Genomic DNA, 23,626 nt, shown 5'->3' with positions numbered 1-23,626 from the left:
AACAGCCCCTTTCTTGTTGCACAAAGAGAGGTTTCGCTGCTTCCAGCAGCGCCGGGTGCTAATCTCCCTGCCTGGAACGGGGCGGTGGCGCGGTGTGTGGGTCCGCCGCGCTCTGTAAACACAACGCCCGCCGCTCGGCAGAGTCATTGAGTTACGGCTGTGCCGGGTGCCAGGAGCAGAGAGCCCTGTGTGCCCGCTGCCAACTGCAATTACCTCTCCGCGTGCCAGCCGCGGGGGGTGGAGGGGCTTAACCCTTCCCACACTGAAGGGGCCGGGGCGGCCGAGTGAATACAGCAGCCACAGGGCCATCGAGTCGGGGCCCAGGTCACCCAATTCACAGCGCCAGGGGACCAACCAGGAAGTGGGGAGCTGGGCAGTGCCTGGGGATCCGAGAAGGGCCTCTGGGACCCTCCTGCCAGCCAGGCAGAGCAACAGGTGTTCACGGGGCACCTACTATGTACCCAGGGCTGCGTCCCACCGGGAGGCTGGTGGCCTGGGAGGAACTCTTTGTCCTGGGCCAGGCCCTGGGGTGGCAGCCTGAGCATGTTGACAGCTCTCCCCCCCTAGCCGGCGCATCTGGAGCCCACGCCTCCTCCAGTCTGGGGCGGCGAGGCACAGCCCACGGCGGAGGGCGCAGTCTGGCCGGCTGGCCCAACTGTGCTCCACGTTTTCTCAGCTCCCCGGAGCCCTTCCTGGCCCTCCCTCCTCTCGCTCTCTGCCCATCTGGAGCACACATCTGGCCAGGGCCACTGCCGAACCGGTGCCCCGTTTCCAACCAATCACCACCTCCCCTGGGGGCTTCCTTGCAGGGAGGTGGCCCCTCAGCAGGGCAAGCTTGGCAGGGTCTGCCAGCCGGGCTCACGCTGCTGCAGCGGGAAGCCCCTGCCCTGCCACTGCCCCTGGCTCCACGGTCAGTCACTGGCCACCAGGGTGCCCCTGGGGCCCAGGCCCTTCACTTACCTTCGTGGGAGTGGGAGAACCAGATCTGGGAGGTGGCCGGGTGGGAGCCACGATAGGCCTGCTCAGAGGGGGAGGAGGTGGGGCCACTAGGGTGCGTGGAGGCCGCGGAGCCCAGGCTGCTGGTGAGGAAGCTGCCCATGAAAGAAGAGGCTGGAGAGTTTCCCATCAGGCGGCTGCTGGCTGTGGACACAGGGGGAAGTATGAGTCTGGGGGGCAGCTCGGGGCAGGGCAGGGCAGCACGCCCACCAAGGAGCCCTTCTCCTCGAAAACGCTCAGGCCCCCAGTCTCCCCAGGGGCCTTTGTCTTCAAACATCCAAGAAGCCAACAGCAGGAAAAGCTGCCCACACAGGCCCCAGTCACACTCAGGGTCCTGGGTCTCTTATGCCTTAGACACCCTGGAACTGACACTCTCCTGTTACTGCAAAACCCAAGAATGATGCGTCTGCCAGCACATCACCACCACCAAGCACCATCACCACCACTACCAACCACCAAGCACCATCACCAACCACCACTCACCATCAACAGCCACCATCACCACCACCAACCACCATCACCAACCATCATCACTATTAATAGCCACCACCATCACCAACCACCATCACCATCAATAGCCACCATCACCACCACCATCACCATCAACAGCCACCATCACCAACCACCATCACCATCAATAGCCACCATCACCACCACCAACCACCACTCACCATCAACCACCATCACCACCACCACCAACCACCATCACCATCAACAACCACCATCACCACCACCAACCACCATCACCAACCACCATCACCATTAATAGCCACCATCACCACCAACCACCACTCACCATTAATAGCCACCATCACCACCAACCTCCATCACCAACCACCATCACCAACCACCAACCACCACTCACCATCAACCACCATCACCACCACCACCAACCACCATCAACAACCACCATCACCACCACCACCAACCACCATCAACAACCACCACTCACCATCACCAACTATCACCACCACCCACCACCAATAGCCACCCACCACCACCGTCAACCACCCACCATCACCATCAACCAACTACCATCACCACCAACAGCCACCACCCACCACCACCATCTCCACCAACCACCGTCGCCAACCACCATCACCACCACCACCAGCCAGGTGCAAATCAACACTGAGGGCCTGTGGGGAACGCACTGCCCTGTGGGTGGGCCTTCTCGGAGACAGCACGCTGACTCGCCCAGGCCACCTTGGTGGGCAGCTCCGAGGCCTCTCTGACAGGGGACCCTTGCTGGAGGGCTGACCCACAGCTTGCTGAGAAGGCCCAGCAGGCTCTGTCCCCCACCCATGACAGCACTAGGAAGAGGTGGTCTTCTTCTGGGGGGAGGGTCTTCATCCTTCTCCCCGGGTCCAACTAGCTGACCTGTCAGATTGGAGTGTCCCCCAGGTGAGCGAGGAGAGAAACTGAAGCAGAGGGAAGGAGGGAGGACAGGCCCCCAAGCACAGATCTGCTTTTAAGACCCCCTGAAGGTTCCTCAGGATCTCCTGAGCTGCACTCAGGAGATGGCAGCTGGAGGCTCCGGGGCCTGGTGGCCTGGACCCACGAGCCACCCGGGCCCTGATCCACACCCCTCCTGGCCCACCCACCTGCCCGCATCCTCCCTCGTGGCCGGCAGGGGGCTGTGCCCCTCTCTGCCCAAGTCCAGCGGCCAAGGCCAGGCTAAGCAAGCCTCCCAGGGTTGCCATGGCTACTGGCTCTTGCACACAAGGGACACAGCGTACCCAGAGTGCTCTGCACATGGCAGCCCCGGCACTCAGTGGGTGGTCTAGGCTGCACTGCCTAGCCCCCACCCCTAGGGCATCCGGGCACCCTGCCACCTTAGTCCCATGGGCTGTGAGCCTGGCTGGGACCACCCCAGGGACCTGGGGGACCACTGCTCCAGGCTGAGTGGGGGTGAGGCTGCATGTGGGGGCGGGGAAGTTTGCAGGGGCCCAGCCCAAGGTGAGTCAGGAGCCCAGGCGGCAGGGGGAATTTGTGAATTTGTGATGCCTCATGCAGCCTGGCTTGGCCCTGGGAGCTTCCCAGACATGAGGTGACTCAGCAGAGAGGCGGCAAGGCCCCAGGAGGGGGCTGCCCCAGCGGGGCCCTGGCAGCGTCCCACTGTGCTGCGCCAGTTCCCAGCCCAGGGCCTGGAGAAGGCTGCTTCCTTCCACGCCCGGTGCATGGAAGGGAGACAGCGCTGCACCCTCAGGCTGCAGGGAAAGTCGGGTGGCCCAGGGCAGGGGGCGCAGGTGCCCAGGAGCCAGGGGCTTCCCAGACCACAGGGCTGGGACAGCCATGGGCCTGGGCCAGACCACAGGCTCGGCAGCCCAGGGAGGGGAGTCTGGGCTGGGAAGGGAAGCTTGGTTGGCCTCCCTGCCGGCTCCAGGGACCCCAGGGCATGCCTGTGGGGTGAGTGTGGCCACCCCCTTGGACTTGGAAGCTTTCTGCTGCCCCGCCCGGGCCCGCCCCAAGTCCCCCAGGCCCTGCCACCCCCGCAGGGAAGTTCCTCCGCCCCTTCCTCCCAGGGAGGTAGGAAGCAACTGCCTCCAAAAGTCGGTCTGGAGGAAGGATTCCTGCGGGATCCCGGTCTGAGAACCCACAACTCGGGTTCTCCCACACCACGGGCGGGCAGGGGACGCAGCTCGATGCCACACAGGGTCCTCCAGCCCTCGGAAACCAGCCTGTCTCTCAATGTTGGGTCCCTCTTGGGGTACGTCCTTACAGCTGTTTCTCTGAGCCCAAAGTCTGGGAAACAGAAGGAACAGGGTGGGGCCTGCAGCCAGCCTTCCCCCTCCTCCTACCGCCTGGGGACAGCTAGAGGCCTCCAGTGTCCCAGCTGTGCCTGCTGAGGGGGGGAGGGGTCCCACGCCTTTGCCCCTTTTATTCAGAAAACAGGGGGGTTGAGTCACTGTGTCCTTCGCGTACAAATATTACATCTTGATGTTTTCACTGCGATAAGTTCAAGTGGTAAAACACAGTAAAGGAAGTCAAAATTATACCAGACCCGTCCCCGCCACCAACATCATCACCACGAGTGTCTCGGGGATCTCCTAGGTGCCGGTGCACACACCCTTCTCCAGTGTGGCATGGAGTCGCACGCTGCACCCCAATTCCACGAATAGGTGTCCCTGGTACTGAGCCCAGCATGATAGACCCTGATGTCCCCGCACAGGGATGGAGGTGGCCTCTGCCTCCTAGAAATCCCGGCCATGGTGGCAGCAGCTACCAGGGGTCTCACTCGGGGGCCAGTGGGCCAGCACCTTGGGGATGGCACTGGGCACGCGCGAGACCCTGCCCGCACCCCTGGCATGGGCCCTGCATGTGACTGGGTCCCCGTCCCCACTCTGTGGGGGCGAATTTCTCCCCCACTGTTCCAGGCTTGGCTAGAAAGCTGGAAGCAGACCTGCAGGCCCTGCTGGGTGGGCACTGCCCGGTGGGCATGGGGAGGGGACTGCTGGCATTGTAGGCCCTCCCCCACCCCACCCGGCTCCTAAGCAGCCAGGACAGAGCACTGCGCTCCCACCATCACCTCTGCCTCCGACGAGTCTGACGATGGTGCTGTGCCCGGCCAGCAGAGCCGTGGGCAGACCTGGTTGCCACCTCCCCAGCCCCCACCCGCCAGCCAGCAGGCCTGAGACAGAGCCAGTGCATCCACTGCCTGGGAGCCCAGTGCAGCCTGGGCCCCCGCCAGGGCCCGACCGCGTGGCCAAGGCCAGCCGGGAACTGGGCTGAAGGCCCTCTCCTCTTGGCCAAGTCCCCGTCCACCGAGTGTGGTGGTTACCAGCCCAGGAGGACAGCATGGGGGGCTCTGACCTGCGCCCCCATCCTGGCACTGACTGCACCAGCACCTCCCCTGCGTGGGGCTTCACCTAGTGCCACCACACTCCCAGGCTTCGGGCTGGCCAGGAGACTGACAAGGGACTAGGGCAGGACTGACCCTAAATCACTAGTCTAGGACCTATGGCCCCAAATGCCTGAGTGGGGTTTGAGCAGCCTGTCCCTGCCAAGGCTGTCCTCGTCCCCACCGGCAGGCATGGAGGAGGCCTGACCCTGCCACAGAGCCAGTCGAGGACCGTTCCTGTCAGCTCTTGCATGGGGACAGGGCACACATTGGGGTTTTCCTGGGAAAGGGACCGGGAAGCTGTGTGAGGTCTCACAGGGCCTCTGACCTAGGCCTCTGTGCACTGCACACTGGCCCCCAGCCGGCTGCCCCACTGCCCGGCTGGCCCAGGCCAGGGTTGGCCGCTCTGCACATGGGGCCGGCTCCGGCCCCAGCTGCAGGGCCACCTCAGCTCTGCCCAGGACACCGTGGGGGCCTGGCTCAGGCGCCCGCCTGGCTGAGAAGACCATTCTGGAAGACAGAGTGCCGGGAGGGGCACTGCCACCCCCGGGAGCAGACCCCCACCAGGAGGCCAGTCTGACCCCATGCCCCAAGGCCCGGCCAGCCTGCACCCTGCTGCTCCAGGGCTGCCCCACAACTGGAGGGCTGGGGACCAGCTGGACAGACTGGGCCGGGATCCCCAACACCCGAGCGTCCCTGTGACCACTGAGCCCAGCCCCGGCCCCAGGACCGCTGTGGGGAGGCCGCGTGGGGAGGTCAGCCTTCCTCCCACCAACTGCTGGCCAGGCAGCCCCAAGGGGTGCTGAGGAAGCTGAGACCAGGAGCCCAGGGCTACCAGGGAAGCTTCCGGTCTGGGGCGCCTGAGAACCGTCCCTTCCCCACGTTCTGACCAGCAGCCATGCCGGTGGCCTCTGCCAAGTGTCCCCTGAGGACCCAGCGCACCAGAGACCTGGCCTGGGGGACTGGACGGCCAGGTGCCCGCTGTGCCCACCCACCGCAGCCCTCCTGCCAGGCCGCTCCGCACTGCAGCACCAGGCCGAGGGCAGAGGGAGCGGGAGGACGGAGGGGCCTGCGAGAGCTGGGGGGAGGAGCGGGAGCACGGAGCTGCGGCAGAGCGAGCATTTGTTTTGAGTTAAGTGAGCCGCTGAGACAGCATCCTCCTTTTCTGGAAACTGTGAAATGGGTTGTAAAAAAAAAAAAAAAAAAAAAAAAGGGCCTCGCTGAGATGGCGGCAGCTCCTGAGAAGCAGCAAGTCCCTTCCCAGGCTCCCAGGCTCCCGCTGCTTCCGGAAACCCAGCTGACAGGCTGCTGGCACGGGCCTCCCCGCGCCGAGTCTGGCGGCTGCACCCGCCGCCCGTGCCAGCTCCCACCCTCCCGCTCACACCCGCTCAGACTCCCCTCTTCCCTCGGCACAGCTTCCTGCCCCGCGCCTCCCCGGCCCACAGGGCCTGCCCAGGCGGGGGACACCGGCTGTCCCATGGTCTCCCCCAGGACCCCAGAGTGGCTGACCAGGGAGATGGGCCATGTGAGGCAGCCCTTCTGCCAGGCTGGGCCCCAGGGAGCAGAGGAGAGGGGGGCAGGAAGGATAAGCAGCCCCCCAGGCTGTGGCCACATTCCTCTCATTCCAGGAAAGCAGAGGGAGGAGACATCCACGCCTGGCTTCCTGGTGGACACTCAGGGGAAGCGTCGTCCAGCCTGCGGGGAGGCAGTGGTGGCAGATGACCATTTGGCTGCCCAGCGAAAGGAGCAGGGGACAGGGACGGGGAGACGGGGTACTGGGGTGAGAGGCCACTCTGGGATCCCCGCCCCCCAGAGACCAGAAGGCCAGCCCCATGCACCTGGCCACACGTGTGGCTGGGAGTGGGTGTGAGCACACAGGCGTGTGCAGGCTCAATCCCCACATGCCACCCAGCGATGCTTCGCCACTGGAGCCACTAGTGGCCTGGGCTTCAGAGGACGTGGGTGCACGCCCGCTCATGGGCATAGAGACAGGGCAGGGACGTGTGTGAGCACCCACGTGTCTCTGGCATGTGCATGTGACTGAGTGTGCACACATCTGGGTGTGCATGTGTGTCCAGGGTGCATGGCTTTGGACACCCACACTTTGGCACGGGGGCCACACGGCTGGGGGGTCAGACCTCCCCCAGACTTGTCTCTCCCCAGCCTGGACCTTGCAAAACCTCCGCTTGTGTGCCAGATGGTGTGGGAGGGGCTGCAGGACGACCAGCTGCCCGGGGTCCTACCTACCTCCTCCTCCTGCCCCGGGTGGGTGCACACGCGAGCCTACTGCAGAAGGGGAGCCCCAGCCTCTGGTCTCAAGTCTGCCCCAGCTGCAGCCCAGGACCCCCATCCCCCAGGAGGCAGCCCCCCGCCCAGCTGGGTCTGAGCTGCCTCTCCCACCTGCAAGTGGCCTCTGGGGGCAGCTGGTCGGCCACGTGGCTGGGCCCCTCCCACCTCTGCCAGGGAGACGCAGGACTGGGCCTTCCTTGGACTTGTCACAAAGCCCCTCTCAGGCTTGGATCCCCAGGAGGGGCCAGCCTGGCAGGCGCATTCTCCAGGGCCACGGGCCGTCCTGATGTGGGTGGCCCCTACCCTGCCCACGAGCCCACCACTACCAGCGTCTGCCTGGCACCACACGCTTGTGTCTCTCTGGACATGGGGCCTGCCCTGCCCAGAGCTGCCCCTTCTGCCACTGCAGCCTGGAAGTGTCCAAGGGCGCCTTGGGCCCACAGGGCCACCAACCCCCCCCCCACCATCCACAGCTCCCGAGGGCGGCTGGACACGCAGAGGAGACGGCACTGGTTCCAGAGGGGAGGCCAAGAGGGCAGAGCGGCCAGAAACAGGAGACTGTCACCCAGGGAAGCCTCTTGGCCGGCTCACAAGAACATTCCAGAAGCCCCTGCTGGCCAAGGCAGAGTCTCTCAGGCCATAAGGGGAACACTGGTGGCGGTGCTCTCCGGCCCGGCCAACGTGGAAATGGCAGGAGACAATGATGACAGGACGGGCCCAACCAATGACAGCCCAGAACTAATAAAAGAAAAGGAAAATCGGACGTGAGTCTGGTTCTTATTAAAGCGGTAAATTTAGCCCTGTGGCTGGGGCGGGGGGGTGGTGGCCAGCGCTCCCCACGGCTGCCCTCAGTCTCCCCCACCCGAGTCCCAGGCCAAGTGACTCAGAGTGGCCGGCGGGGGGGCCGAGGCGGCCCCTCTGCGTCTCTGGTGCTTCACGCCTTCTCCTGTGTCTCTCACCCCCGCTCCCGGGCGGGCCGCCAGGACCCCCCACCCCAGGACACTCCCGAGGGCCAGCGGGGTGGCGGCCGGGGCGTGGGAAGCCAACCGGCCGGTCAGCACCAGCCCTCGGACCCCCACCGCCGCGGGAGGAGCTTCCTCGGCCAAAGCAAGCATGTCGCTGCCGCCCGCCATCCCGAAGTGGCCAGCCACGAGGAGGTGGGCAGCCCGGTCTAGACACGGGACACACACACATGCACACGCCCCAGCCCAGGTGCTGCCCCCAGCCCATGGGGCCTTCCGAGAAGGGGAGGCTCAGCCTGCAGGCGCCCAGTCTGCTCCCCCGCACCTCGGCCCCTCGACCTCGGCCCCTTCCCGTGCGCCGACCCCAGACGTGCCCAGTCTCAGCTGTGGCCAGGGAGAGGACAAACGGCAGCTGGACGAGGACACAGGCTCCGCCTGGCCACCGCAGAACGGACCCGACAGACCGGGGTCCAGGGGAAACCTGTGGTGCTCCCTGGCCGAGTGCTGCGGGCGCTGACTTAGCCCTGCTGGCCGCCAAGGGGCCCGGCCGCAGCGCCTGCTGAAGGGTGGTCTTCCTTCTCGCCCCAGCCCCTCACGCGGGCGCAACGACAGCACAGGGCGTGGCAGGCGCAGGCCCAGGCGGCTGGGGGTTCCCGGCCTCCGTGTGCTCCCCTGTCCTCACAGGCACAGACAGACACACACACATGTCCCGGCCTGGCGTGCCTGCAGGAGTAGGGTCCACAGTCCCCCCTGGAAGGCCCTGGGCTTGGCCGAAGCCAGCCTGGGCCTCACGAAGGCTCTTGTGGGCACAGGGGGCAGAGGGGGCCCCTCTCGTGCTCCCCAGGCCCCCACTCGGAGGCCACACCATCAGGTGCCTGCCTGGCACAGGCCCTGGCACTGTGGGCATCCGTGCTGCCCTCTCGTGCCCTGGGCCTGCTCTCCCAGCCACCCGCATGGCCTTCCCGGCACAGGGGCATCTCCCGGGCACTCAGAGTCAGACTGACCCGACCCTCCTGCTCGCCAGCCTGGCTCACAGGCCCTTTGCTGTAACGACAAGTCCCCCCACCCGAGCTGGGGCTGGCGGGTTCGGGGTGGAAGGCACTGTGTCTGCCGGGGACGTGGTCTGCAGAGTCATTCAGACGACACCCTCAGGTCGGGCCCCAGGTCAGCCACCAAGCTCAGAGGTTGGGCTGGCTAGGGCCGGCACCAGGGACCTGAGGACCCGCCCCAATGACACCTAGCAAGCTCAGGCCCCCCTGGCACCCTGCACCCAGGTGGGAGACACTGGTCTGTCAGCCACTCCACCTGGCAGGCCGAGGACACAGGCCAGCTCATGCTCCCTTGGGCTGAGAAGGACCAGGCTTGAGGGCCTGAGCCCAAGAACAGGGTTGTCTCGGGCTGAGGCATCCTGGAGAGGGGCAGGAGGGACACTGGGACCTCCACAGGTCACTGCAGGGACGACAGAGTCCCCGCTGTGGTGTCACCTTTCTACTCTCATTTCCGAGCTGCTTCATGTAAGGCTGGCTCCAGCCACACCAGGACTGATTCCAATGCACCCCTTTGGGGGGAATGCAGAGCTCTTCCTGAAATCTACTTCTCACAACCGGCCTCCTCTGAAATGCCAGCCGGGGCCCTTCCCAGCGAAGGTCCCCCTGGAATCCCCCCACTGCAGGACCCTCTGTCCAGCACCTAGCTGTGCCTCCCAGGGGCTGGGCGGGCATCTGCCCCCGTTGCACATGGCCAGTGCCAGGCTGGGCTCTGGGTGAAGCCAGGGTCCAAGAGATGGCAGGGGAGAGGACAGAGCCAGGAAGCCGCAGGCCTCAGTCCTCAGGGACCAACTGCCAGCCTCTGGCAGTTCACACCTGGGGGGCCCTGTCAGGGGGAGGGCCCCATGGGAAGGGCAGAGTCGGGGACAGGTGCCCAGAGCAGCGTGCTCACGCCCAGGGTGCCACGACATGCACGCCAACGGGCCGCAGGCTGTGCAGGGGAGGTGACAGGCAGGGTTGGGGACGGGAAAACGGGGGGATCTGATTAACGCGAAATGCCACTTATTTCTCAGTGGAAATAAGGCTCCGGGCAGCCGGGACTCGCAGCCAGGCTGAACCGGACCACAGGCAACCCGACCGTCCTGCTCTGGAGAGTGGGAGGCACTGGCGGGTGAGCACCACTGGCCAACCCCCCACGCCCTTCCAGATGTGCAGATGAAACCTCTGAACCCCCAAAGGTGTTTCCAGAGTATACCTCAATTTTCTAAGGTAAAAGCGTGATGCTCCTTGGAACTCTGGCGTGAGCAGGGCACGCAGGGGCACCTCCGGGCAGGGAAGCCGAACCCCACACAGTGGGGCCCCAGGCCGGGGCTGGAGTTGGGGCCAGGCCGGGGCCGGGGACCCCCACAGGAGATGTGAAGTCTGGCAGATCCCACACCCTGGGCACCGGCTGCCGCCCTCAACCTGCCTCCACAAGTCCTAACGTGGCCACGGGCAGGGCCTGCTGCGGGGCTGGGCTGGGCACTGACCCGAGCTGAAGGTGCTGCCCGTGCACCCACTGCACCCTGAGAAGGAAACCTCAGCCCAGGCAAGCGCCTACTGCACACCAACGCCCTGGGCTGTGCAGGCCCGGCCGGCCAGGCTCAGGGCCAGCTCCCCACTTCAAGGGGGTCCAGGGCTGCCCTGGAGCCTGGACCAGCTCGAGGCAGGCTGGGGCAGCATCCAGGTGGGCCCGAGGCACCTGCTGACCCCACCCGGGCAGGCAGTTGGTGCAGGAACAGCAGGAGAAAGAGCTGCTGAGGCGGTGGCACGATGGCCCTGCCACCCGAGCCACAGAGCACACCCTGAGCTCCATCCAGAGAATGAGATTCTAACCCGACTCATTCATTAGACAGCTACTGAGCGCCTGTGACATGCCAGGGCCACCCACCCGTGCCCCTAGCCCAGCCTGGAATCCCAGGAAGCCACCGGCAGCCTGAGTGTCCTGGGTCAGCCTCCAGCACTGACCCACACCGACCTCGCGGCTGTCCTGCTCCTCCCATGGGTGGCAGGTTGGGAGGAGGCTTCCCAGGTGGTGAGATGATGCTGCGTCTGCCGGGGACGGCAAGGCCATGGCCAGGGGTGGAGGGATGCTGCACAGGTGCCCAGGGGCCTTGCACTCGGAGGGGACAGCCCAGAGTGGGGACAGCACTGCTGTAGTGACAAAGGGATACAGAAAAGAAGACGGGCAGGAAGAGCGGTGAGAGGGACAGGTAGGTTCAGCCTCAAGATGTCCAGGGCCAAGCTGGACCCGGAGGGGAGGAGGCTTCAGGGGGCTTGGACTTGTCACTTGGAAGGAGGCAAAGGCTGTGAGGGGAGGAGAGAGGGACAGACCCCCCCAGTCCCCACAATCTCTGCCTGGGTTGGGGGAGGTGGGGGCACAGGGAGGGCTCAGGCCACGGGGGACCTGGCGTGGTCGGCACACGGGAGGCAGTTACAGTCACGGGAGAGGTCGAGACGGACCCCTCCGGGGGGGCAGCTTGACTGTCGTGGGCAGCCTCTGAGATGCCCCCAATGACCCCTGACTCTGGGGTCCAACCTTTGTGTAATCCCTGCCCTTGAGTGTGGGCAGGATCGAGACTCACTTCTATGACTAGAACGTGGTCAAAGTGACAGCTGCCACCTTCCAGGTGAGGTCACACCACGACTGTGCTCTCTCTGTCTCTCTCGCTCAGGCTCTGGGCAGAGCCGCTGCCCGGCTGTGGGCTGCCCCGTGCAGAGGCCTCGTGGCACGGACCAGGGGTCTCCAGCCAGCCGCCAGCAAGGCCCCAAGGCCTGCAACCAGAGGGTGGGCTTGGAAGGGGACCCCCCACCACCGGGCCTTGAGACACCTTCGCTCCGGCCGACACCTTGACCGCAGCGTTGAGAGGACCCCGAGCAGAGGCCCGGATTCCTGAGCCACAGAAGTTGGGGGATAGCAGATGTTCGCTGTTTGAAGCTGCTGAGTTTGGGATCGTTTGATTCACAGCAATAGCACCACACCGGGAGGAGAGCTGGCCCCGGGGGTGGGGGGTGCCGCATCTATGGGGGAGCCCAGAACAGAGCGGCCCCCGGAAGGTAACGGAGGGCAGGGAGGGGACAGATGTGCAGACAAGTCAGAAGTCCAGACTCACGCCTGATGTCTCCCGTCCCCTGCCCTGGCCAAGAGCCCAGGGGTCACCTTAGCCCCTGGCCACGGTGTGGAAGACAGCCCTGGTCTCTGCAGGGCACGCCCCTGGCCGTGCCGTCAGCGCTGAAGGCACGTCCACCTGCCCGCTGCCGCGTGGGGCCGCAAGTATTTCCATCCAGCCTGCAACTCGCTACAAAGGATGGGATGGCCTTGTGGGCAGTTTCCCAATTTTCTTTGATTTTATCTGTATTCACACACATTAAGGGTTTTTAAGGGTTAGCCTAAGGATGAGTTACAATTTAATTTAGATTCAATTTTAGTATTAATTTAAAATAAATTAAAAGTTTATTTTTAGGGCACCCAAAGGGATGCAAAGCTCTCCAAGAGGAGACTGGCTTCCAGGACACTGCCCGTGAGGTGACTGCGGCCTGGGTGGCCGGGGCACACAGCACGGTCGGCTGGACGGGCAGCTGCCCCACTTTGCAGATCCAGCGTGACCCAGGGGACCACAGAGCTGGGCTCCCTCCCGCCACGCTAGGGCCAGTCACAGGCCAGGGTACAGGGGCCTTCTGTCACTCTCCTGAGTCATCCTTGGAAGCTGGCGGGGACAGCCCTGGTCCTGCCCTCACCATGCCCACACCTCCATCCAACCTGCCTCCGGCCCCCGACCCTGTGCCCCGCACACTGAATGCAAATGCTTCCTGCGCCAGGGCCACCCCTGGGTGCAGGGACGGGGTGGAAGACACTGAGCTGGAGGAGAAAAACAAACAGGGACCCCCGTGGGGGGTGGCAAGTGGGCTGGTCCGGAAGGACCTCCCTGAGATGTGCGGGTAGGGGGACAGGACCCGGGTCCCACCCCAGGTCAGCTGCTGGTGTCTCCCTGGGCCTCTGCTGCTGGGAGGCTCCCCGCCGTCCCAGAGCCCCACAGACCGGCCAGTCCACAAGGGGGGCCCAGCACCCACTCCGCCAAGGGTTCCAGAGCTCCCGCGCCACACTGCCCGGTGCTCCAGGTCCCGCAGGCCAAGCCCCGGCCCAACCAGAGCCTCAGAGCAGGACGCAGCCCCGTCCTGGGCATAGCAAGCCTCTACCACACGCTGGAGGGGACGCCTCCGCCTTCACACCCAGGTTCCCGCCGGCTCCCGCACAGACGCGGCAGGGTCCCGGGGCTGGCCAGACCCCCAGTGCCGGCTGCGGGAGCCAAAGGCCCGGGTTTCCTGTTCTGTGGCCAGACTAAGGCCTCAAGGCTGCAGAATCCCTGGTTGGACACCAAGGAGAGCGGCTGGGGGGTCTGAAGCATGAGGTGGGGCCCTTGCGAAGTCTCCCCGGGTCCCCCTGCCTGCCCCAGGGCAGAAGCCCCCCAAGAGGCCCGGGGGGCAGCTGCCTCCTCCCCAGGCCAGCGTGCTGGGGCAGGGGTGTGCCCAGCCAGCTCTGGCAGGGGAGGCTCCATGCTGGGCTGCATCCCAGGCCCACGGCCCTCCAGCAGGGCGGACACTGACAGCCTGGTCCCAGTGCGTGAAGAGGCAAAGCAGGGGCCACCGACTCCTGCCCCAGCCCAGGCAGCTCTGGCCCAGCCGCTCAACAGCAAGGCCCCGCCATGGACTCCCCAGGCCAGCCGTCCTGCGGCCAGCGAGCCACAGCCTGCGGGAGCCTGAGACCAAGACAGACTCTCCAGGGCTCGAGGTCTGGAAGCAAAACCACACAGCCTGAAGGACCTGCGGTGACACTGCGACCCGGTGACACGAATCTCGGGTGCCATAGCCCCCCTTGCCGGCACAGCCTGGATGGAGATGTTGGGGGGCTATGCACCCCCTGCCCCCATCGGGGCCCCGCACAGCCACTCATGCAGCCACCGTGGGGAGAGGGGCACCTCCCCCCAGGGCCCCCCCCACCCGAAGGCACCCTTTGCCCGGATGAGCTGCTGGCTTCTGCTCCCAATCACAGCTGCCCCACCCCACGCAGAACCCCGCGCGGATGGTCAGGGAGCCACAGGAACTGCGCCCCCCAGCCCAGTCCTGCCCCCGCCCTCCAGGCCCCTCCTTCACAGCTGTTGGGGGCAGGGGCCAGGTCCTCTCCTGGGCCCAGTGTCCTCCCCACACTGGCCCTGCCACTCACGCGCACACCCCACACGGCCACACGGCCACACGGCCATGCAGCTGCAGACCACCAGGCTGTGCTGCACCCATCCCCCACTCGTCTGCAGCGACCACGTGCAGCACTAATGAGGAGGGGACAGCTCCATCTGCCAATCTGTTTAGCTCTGACACCTTTCAGAGTGTGGTGCACACAGCTCGGAAGCCTCTACTGACAACTGAAGATGTTTCTGGGAGGCGAGGAGATGCTGACCTGCTTCCCAGGCAGGTGGGGACACGCAGAGGGTGCCGCCAGTGGGAGTGTCCCCACGCCGTGGCTCGCTACGGGTTTTTAAGGGAGGGACCAGAGACAGGGTCAATTCAGACCCCAGCAGCGTCTCTCGCCTTCTCTTCCTAACTTAGTTTTCCCAGAGTCGACGGTTTAGCTTCCCTCTTTTCCAGCATGGGGTGCGAGTGTAGGGGAAATCACGCACAGAGCCCCCTTCTCACCCACACGTGTGCGAGTGCCAACCACAGGCCCTCGCTGCCCTGGCGCGAGGGGGAGGCCACCAATGGCTCAGCCCAGCCCTTGGCAGGACAAAGGGATGGGACACACCCCAGACCCAGGACCTGCAGTCCCACGGGACAGGGGCTCACAGCGGGGAAGAGCACCAGCCCCAAGCACGCTGGCCAGGGTGGCCAGACGGGGGCTGCTGCAAGGCCTTGTGGGACAGACCTGTGCAGAGGTCAGGGCTGCAGATCACAGAGCGGGAGGGGAGATGGGCTGTAGGCCCAGGAGATCCCACTGCCCAGAAAGGCTCCAGTGGGGCGACCCATGGAGGGAGGGGGACATGGACATGGGGACATGTCCAGGGCCGGGCTGGGGCTGGGCGGAGCTGCCACGCTCCACCTGGGCTGCACGGCAGAATTGCCTGGGGGATCTGAGGGAATGAGATGCTGGGACCCCCGGACCCAGCGGGGCCCAGGCACTGGTGGCTTTAGAAGCTGCCCAGGTGAGGACCTGGCTGGGGAGGCTACCCAAGGGGCAGGGTGTGGCGAGCACAGAAGGCGTCTCAGGACAGCTGAGAGCGGGACGGGACGTAGAGGTGTGGAAACTTTGGGGGCAGCAGAATGAAAGGGGCGGAGAGCAGGCGTGGGAGGTGGTGGCCAGCCCGGGCAGCCAGGTGCACGACGCCAGGGCGAAGGAGGCTGCCAGGGAAGGAGCGCAGGCCAAGGGGTGGGCAGTGGGAGCTCAGAAAGGGCAAGGCCAAGCTCGGCTGCAGCCCAGGGACGAGGACAGGTTCCACAGTGGTGCAGCGGCGCGGTGGGGGAGCCAGCTCACCGTGCTGGGCTGTGCTGCAGAGGGCCACTGGGGACCTGCAGCTCTGCACTCTTGGCACGCAGCCAGGAGCCAAAGGACAGAGCAGGTGGTGAGGAGTGGAGAGAGAGAAGACGCAGTCCCTGCCACTGGCAGCCTGGCTCTCCCAGGGGCCGCTGGAACGCAACTCCTTTACGGCCAGTTGTGAGAGCGCGCGTGTGCACCTGAAGACCTGCCCGGGGGTGCGCACATGTGGGCAGATGTGCACAGCCACGTCTGTGCAGGCGGGGCACGTGAGGGCTCGGCCAGGTACAGCTGGCTAGACCGTGGTGCTGTTGCGCCCGGGCCCCCTGGGACGTCCATATCGAGGTCTGCACAGGGGCCTCTCCTCACAGGGGAACAGCTGGGCCACGCGCAGGGCCAGCAAACCCCACAGGGACAGTGCCCGTCCGGGGCCGAGAGGTGCCCCTGCCCAGCCTTGGGTTCCTCGTCTGGCCATCCCAACCCACTCGCCTCAGCCCCCACTTCCCGAGTCCGCTCACCCCACCCCGTCCAGCTCCGCCCCAGCACATGGCCTGGAGGGCCCCTGCCTAGCCCGGCTCTGGGATGAGGGGCCGCGGCACCCTCCCCTGGGGCCACCTGCAGAAGCCACAGGAAGGCCAGGCAGGTAAGGGAATCCCACCAAGACCTGGTTCCCGGGGAAGATGACAGCTGGCTGGTTTACCTCTCCTTCAATATGGCTAACGGTTCCCCTTTTTTGGCAGTGAGTCCCCAGTGTCACCTCTGGCTCAGGGAGACCAGCCTGTTGCTCAGAGGACTCTACCAGAAAGACACTCATTCTCTGCTGCCCTCCCTCCATTTCTGGAAATTTCCACTGGAAAACCAAGCCCTCGCACCAAAGTGGGGGAAAGGGCTGCTTTGTCTTCCCTTCTGGTTCTGGGTGCACAGCGGGTCTTCCACAGATACACAAGCAGCAGTGACGTGTCCGGCCAGCCTCCAAAGTCTTTGTATCTAAAGACGTGGGACTTTATGTTGGGGGTGCCCAGGGGAGGGGACGGGGGCAGGAACCCAATCCACCTGTTGTTCCCCCTCCTCCCCAACCCCAGGTCAGAATGAAAAAAAAAAAAATGCCGCTTCCTGGCTGATCCAATCTGGAACGTAATCGTGTGCACAGCTGCGCAGGCCACGGACGCCAGGCGGCTGGCTCCCAGCCTGGGCGCTGGACACGTCCCCGCCAGCCCCCGGCCTGCTCAGACCCAGCGCCCACCTCACCACCAGTGCCTGGGTGCACCCCCAACTGCACCCACTGCCACCTCCAGAGCCCACGCCCATCGTCCCCCCACCCTGCTCACGGGCCACGGAAGGCCGTAATCGTATATACTACAACAAGCAGGGCAGCCCACTGACAAACAGGCCTGTGTGGTCTATGTGGTATATTATGCCATAAAAACTGTCGGCGGGCAGTGTCAGAGCCAGAGCGGAGCGCAGCCCCCACCCTTCCAACGCCCCGTCCTTCCCAGGCACGGCCCAGGCTGCGGGGTTATATCCTAGACGTTTCATGCTGGCTGTGATTTTGTTTCTTCCTTGCTATACCATGTCTTTGGTGAGGGCAAATGAGGTCCCGGGGGTGAATGGGGGCCAGAGAACCCCAGGGGCGTCTTTCCCTGGCAGGCTGGGAAGGTGGCAGCCCCGCAGAGCAAGTCACCTATTCACCAAGCGGATGGCGCACATGCTTGGCACCCTGCGGCCTACCCACAACCTCCTGACCTCCTGGGTGGCCTCTCCAAGCTGGCCCCCGGGGAGGCCACCTCCTCTCAACGAGGCTGCCCAGAGCCAAGGGTCTCAGAACCTCTCTGCACTGGTGAGGCCCAGCCTGCCTTCCTCCAAGGGGGCCCAAGGCAGCACCGCTGTCCTGGGGAGTGGCTTCTTTTTAGAAAGCCGTCCTGTCACTCAGGGCAGACGCTGGCCCACAGGGCAGGGAGCTGCTGCTGTGTGATGACGTTAGGAGGGCGGGGGCGGGGCGCCACCCCAAAGGCCGTGAGGTGTTTTCTTGGGGACTCCCTAGGCAGAGACTGGCCCTGCGTCCCCTAGGTGGAGTCCCCACATCCTCCTATGCCAGCCCCCTCGGAAAAGGCCACTCCAAAGAAGGGCATGTGCCGTGGGCTGAGCTCAGGAGGTCTGCTGAGACTCTCCTGTGGGACTCTGGCCACGACAGTCAGCTGCTAGGCAGGGTCCAGTGGGTGCAGGGCGGCTCCCAGTTGTGGGGGGCCTATATTCAGATATTTATGGTAGGGAAGCCCAGAGGTCTCTTCCAGGAGGAAGGCGGCACAAGGGGTGAGGACCAAGGCTTCCTTCTGCCCTGACAGCACGGGTTCCCACGGGCACCAGTGGACTCTGCTCCCAGGCTCTACCCGGAGCTGGAGCAGGGTGTTCTGGGAAGTGGAGTCCGTCTGGTGGGAGTACAGCCCTGCCAGCATTTCTGGGGGGGATTTACTTAAGGGACAGCCAAGAAACAGAAGAAAACAAAGGGGGTTACCCTGACCTAAATCCCAAGGTGGAAGTTTGAAATTCCTGGGCAGCGGCTACATTTAAATACCTGCTGCTGAAAAACCACTGGTGCCTGCCTGGCCTCAGGTCACATCCACAGTGGTTCTTCGGATCCCGTGGTCCCAGTGCTGTCATCGGGCGGGGAGACCTGGGAACTCCCCAGAGACAGGGAACCAATCCAAGCACCCAGGTTGAAAGAAACATTCAGTGACCCCACTCCTGCTCTCCTCTGACCCCTGCCCCAGACACTGAGAGAGAGGTGCCCCCCGGGGGACAGGGGTGCTGCCGGCCACGCCGCGGGCTCTGAGAGACTGCAGAGCATCCCGAGTGCGCGCACATTATTTATGCTCACAGCCCGCTCTGATGACATATGTAAGTTGACAGCGAACATCCTATCAACTTGCTGGAGTGTATCTTGATTGTTAAAACACACTCTTAAAGGTGTACGATCATTTATCAAATTAAAATAGCCGTGCCTTGCTGGTTCCTTTTCTGCCTTCCTGGACAAACCCTGAGCCGCCTCCCTCCTTCTCCAGACTCCTGGGCGTCCTGCCCTTGCCCCCATGCCCTGCTCCTCGGGGGACAATGTCCTTGCTGCCAGGGACCCGGCCTGAGCAACCCTCCCCACCTCACCCATGCCAGGGCAAGCCGCCCACTAATCGCCAAGAAGTGACAAACGCCAGAAGCCCCACCAATTAAATTTAAACTCATGCAAAGCTCAGTGGCTAGTAAATTATTATTTTTATTAGCTTGAACCAAGTTCCCGTAAGAGAGAAAGTCAACTTGCTCCCATGAATGGCTCTTGTATAATTTATTTAACTCTGTGCTCCTTGCCAAAGCCTGGAATATTTTTAGCTCGTTCTGTTGTTGGATTTGGCTTTTTTATGTGTGTTTCTGAGGGGTATTTTTAGCCTCCTCCATGTTATTCTAACAGCCTCCTATGCGTTTTGTCCTGTCTGTGCGGCTGTTGAACCCTGTCTCACGGGGAGATGAGGGAGATTTCTAAGAATAACCGGGAAGCGTTTGGGGGTGCGCACGTTTTCCAGGGGAGACGTGCTATTTGCACAACGCCACTCTCTGCTTTGCTCACTAATTTGCCTTATTACTCACGTGACCTGGATGTTCCTATAGAAAAGCCATCATCTCCCTACAGGAATGAGCAGACGTGGTGGCAGCACAAGCCCCGCTGAGAAGAAACCCACATTCCAAAAACGGCTTCGGTGGGGCAGGCGTGGCGGGCACAGCCGCCCAGGCCCGGTCTACACGGCCGCCAGATTCCCTGCGGCAGCTTTGATGTCTAGCTCTGTCACTGTGGAGCAAGATGGGTAGTCTTCAGAAAGTAACTCTTTTCACACCTACTTAATGTTGGTAACTGTTGCAGAAACACTCCATCGTGTCAGGGAGTTAATGAGGTATTTACGAAAATGTATTTTTTTCTTTACAAAAAAATATCACATGATGAGGGAAGGGAAGCCTTTGATGGGGTCTTTTCACACTAGGAAATTATCTTTTTTCTCTCCAGAGTCGGGTTCTTTTTTGTTTGTTTTTTGGTGTTTTGCTTCTTTTTCTTCCTCGCCCCCCCCCCTTTCTTTCTTTCTATTTTTTTTTGAGATTGTCGATAGGAAGACTTTTAGCAGGAAACAAATCTGTGTTCTCCCACCAGAAGGGGCCTTGCCTTCCGCAACAAGCCCAGGCCCAGGGCACCTGGCTTCCCAGGCCGGGCAATTTACACCGAAAGAAGACAAGAGAAGGGGCGGAGAGGGGAATCTGAGCAGATTATTGAAACCAAGACGTGAACCGGCACCTCTGGAGAGATGGGGCCCCTGGGGGGGGGGACGGGCGCTGGCCCAGCGGAAGCAGGGAGGGGCCGGAGCACCACTTCCATGTGCGATTCTCCCGGCCAGGGCTGCCTCCGGATTAACCACGCTCCACTCCGCAGAGAGGAGAGATCCCCAATCGCTCCAGGCAGTAGCAATGATGAAAAATCTTGGGTTAGTTCTTGTTGATTTTCCTTTTTTTCCCCCCTAGATTTCACAGCTTTGCCTCCAGACCATCTGTATTAGAAACAAAATCTAACACTGCACTAAAAATAATGATTCCAAACATTTTAATTGCACCTTTTGGTGACAAGGTTACTGGAGCAGCAATTTACCATAAAAACCCTACAGCCTGATTATAATGCTACCAGCACTTTCATTTTTAGAAAAACAATGGAAGAAGCCCTGGAGCCCAATGTCCCCACCCGTTAGGGTCCCTCAGGCTGACATTTTGGAAGTGGGGGGTGGGGATGCAGGAGGGCAGCACAGGCCCAGGGAGGACACCCTCAGCCCAGCCTGCCTTGGGGAGCTCAGCCCACTGGGAGGAGGCAGCTCCTCAGAGCCCAAGGACTCCATCCCACGGTTGGTCCTACTCCCGTGTTAGAGCTGGACAAACAGAAATTTTGTCCCAAGCGATTTTCTTTTCAGCGGGACAATTGGTGGGGGGAGGTGGCAGGCTGGGCTGCTGCAGCTGTGGCCTGCGGACCAAAGCCATTCAGTAGTAAAATGGGAAGAAAGTCCACCAAACTGGCCATTGGGAAATCCACATACAGACACAAAAAAATTATTTATTTACACTTTTTTCTTTCTAAACTGGATCACATATAGACACAGACCAAAGCAAAGTGATCTGGGGTGTAATTCCTTTTTTAAAAAAATATGTGCAGCTAAATTCTGAAATCCAATACAATATTCTGGATCTCAGCAATTTCAAAAGACTTTCTTTCAGCCACAGATGCTTCTAACTGGACGCCCGCGCAGCCAAGCTTCCCCTCACAAACGGGCTGAACATCTCGAGTACAATAGGTCTCTGGTCCGCAGGAGGGTGGAAACTGGGCCTCCAGGAGCAGGGGACACGTGGCCCTCCAGCCCTCTAACAAGGGAGCCCTGAGGGGTCTCCAGCGCCCTCTAGAGCACCCTGCGTTGGGGAGGCCATTAGGGTCTGGGGTCAAAAAACAGCCAGGCCAGAGCAAGTGCTCACACCCTCTGTGGCCTACATGCCAAGAACCATGTGGTCAAACTTAGAAAGAGTCAGACAAAGGTTTGTGCCACCCCCACCACGGCCACGTTCCCACCTGACTGGGTGGTACCAAGATCGGGAAATCAGAGCAGAAAGGGCAGATGGAAGCTGACCAAGACCTGGCCGGGCTGTGGGCGGGTGCCTGGGGATAGGGAGGCAGCAGCGACCTGAACTGATGGGGAATCTGGCCTGGCCTCCCGGGGGATGGCCACAGCCTCCCTGTGCACAACTGTTAAAACCTCGGTCTCAGGGGCCGCCTCTGTGGTGCTACTGCTGGCCAGGCTAGAGGGTCCGGCATGTGGGGGGGTGCAGATGCTCCTCCCCATCCCCCAACCTGCAGGCTCAGCCTCCCCAGCCCTGGCAAGAGCCACCCACCTGCAGGCCAAGAAAGGGTCGTAGGGAAGCTGGGGAACTGTCCCTGCAGCCTCGGCTCCCCAGGGCACCTGAGCTGGGTGGGCAGTGGCTCCACATTCCCACGCAGGGGCAGAAGAGACACTTGATAACCACAGGGACAGCAGGGAGAGATATTTTTAAATCACCAATTGCTCAGACATGTACTTTTTCTCTTTCTCTTTCCAGTTATAATCGTAGAGGAGAAAAAAGAAAAGAGGAAGGAGGAAGCACAGGAGGAGGAAAGGCCGGCCCGCTGGGGCTGAATGGGCGGCCGGCAGAGCCAGCCCCTCCACTGTGGGCTAAGCCGGGTTTGAATCTCCTCCCGCTGCAAATGCTGAAAGCCCGTTTGTAATTAACAATTTTGAGTTTGTTTTTTTTCTAGGAAATTTACGTTTTTCTTTTTGAGTGCCCTCCCTTCCTCCGACGTTTTCCCTTCTAGCCGTCTGTGACATCCGTTTTAATCCACACACTAATTGTAATCCCATTAAAGCAGATAAAATTTTATTAGTATTCACAGTTCATCAAGCTAGCAATAATAACTGTTACTGCCAATTTTTTAAAAAAAAATCGGCAAACATTTCTGATGTTTAGAACAAACTGTAAACAAAAGCAAGCCAACTTTCGGGGGTGACCCAGCGGGCCCTACACTCTGCCCCACGCTCTGCCCGCAAACTCCGCCCGCATCGCCCAGTGACCTCCGGTGTCGGCCAGCACGGTGGCTGCCCCTTCCCTGACCTCCCTCAACGTTAATACCAAAGCCACAGTGGAGGACTGCTCTGAGGCCTGGGTCCCCTATGCCAGGAAAGACCCTCTGGGGGTCTCTCCCAAGAGGACGGCAACCTGGCCTCCCAGCCGAGGGCAGCCCTGGGCGCCGCGCCGTCCTCCGGGGCAAACCCGCGGCGCACTCGCCTGCACCGAAATCGAGAGCGCGCCCAGCGTCAGCCCCGACCGCCGGTGCCCAGGCGCTGCGCTCCCGGCCAGCGGCGAGGCCGACGCACTCTGGCCACGCTTTGTCCGGCTTTAGCAGGATACCAGAGGCACTTGTTAAAGCAAATGCATCCCCTGCAAACCCATTCTCGCCCTGACACTTCAAGGCTTTATATAGAAACAGGATTTGCTCGTCTTACACCAGCAGTCCCTATTAACGCTTGCCCCGCGCACACCACCCTAATCCGCCAGGCCCCGGTGCCCCGGCCCCCTCCCCCGCTGCCACAGCCGTTTTGTTCCCGCAGAAAGCGCCTCGTTGTCCCGGACGCCTTAAGGAGGTGAATGCAGAATGCACAAAGAGGTTTCCACGGAATTTAGATCTTCTGCAGGAAGGGGTGGGGGAGGGTGGCAAGGAGAGGAAAGGCTTTAATTTCAGTCGGCTCGAGAGCGGCCCCTCCGAGACCCCCTGAGGGGACCGGGAAGGGCCGCTGTAAACGGCGGGATCCGGCTGCAGGGCAGGCAGGACGCGCGGCCCGCCGGGCCCAGGCCGCCACCGGCGCCAAGGAGGGAAATGAAAGCAAAGCTTCTCCGCACGCGGCTCCGGGAGCAGAAGGCGGGCGCCCCCTCAACTCTCGAACGGCCCCCCGCGCCCGCCCCGACCGGGCACTGACCTGTGTGCGAAGCCATGGGCAGCGGCGATGGGAAGTACTTTCCCGGCTGGAAGTGCGCGGGCGGCTGCGCAGCTGACCCGGCCGGAGCGAGGCGCGCGGCGGCGGCGGCGGCGGCGCTGCGGTGGCCCAGGCTCCCGCGCTCCGACAGCAGATGCGGCGGCGGCGCGAAGTCGCGGCCATCCATGCCGGGGCCCCGGCCCCGGTCCGCCGCCGCTTCCCCGGAGCAGCGCGGCCGGGGCCTGGGGGCGGCTCGGCGCGCGGGCGGCGCGGGGGAGGCGGCGTCTGGGATCACCAGCGGCGGTGGCGGGGTGGTCAGCACGCCGGCGGGCTGGGCTTCTTGGCGGGCGGCCGCGCACCGAGCGGGCGGCCGCCGTGGGGGTCCATGGTCTGCGGAGGCAAGCAGAGGAGACTAGGTGACTGGG

At 63.0% G+C, this 23,626-nt stretch overlaps 1 protein-coding gene across 1 annotated transcript in view; it reads right to left on the bottom strand.

Annotated features, from left to right (window-relative positions):
- The window catches only part of BAHCC1 (BAH domain and coiled-coil containing 1), a 54,361-nt gene extending 30,973 nt beyond the window's left edge, over positions 1-23,388 (bottom strand). Inside the window, exons 1-2 of the mRNA XM_045569686.1 lie at positions 23,205-23,388; positions 961-1,140 (exon numbers count right to left, since the gene is read on the bottom strand). Coding sequence (XP_045425642.1) covers positions 961-1,140; positions 23,205-23,388 — 364 coding nt within the window. The remainder of the gene's footprint in view (positions 1-960; positions 1,141-23,204) is intronic.
- Between the last annotated feature and the right edge of the window lie 238 nt (positions 23,389-23,626).

This window comes from Lemur catta, chromosome 15, assembly GCF_020740605.2.
Source record: "Lemur catta isolate mLemCat1 chromosome 15, mLemCat1.pri, whole genome shotgun sequence".
Lineage (NCBI taxonomy): Eukaryota > Metazoa > Chordata > Mammalia > Primates > Lemuridae > Lemur > Lemur catta.
Note: the sequence above shows the minus strand (reverse complement) of the source record. Positions and strands in the feature narration are given on the sequence as shown.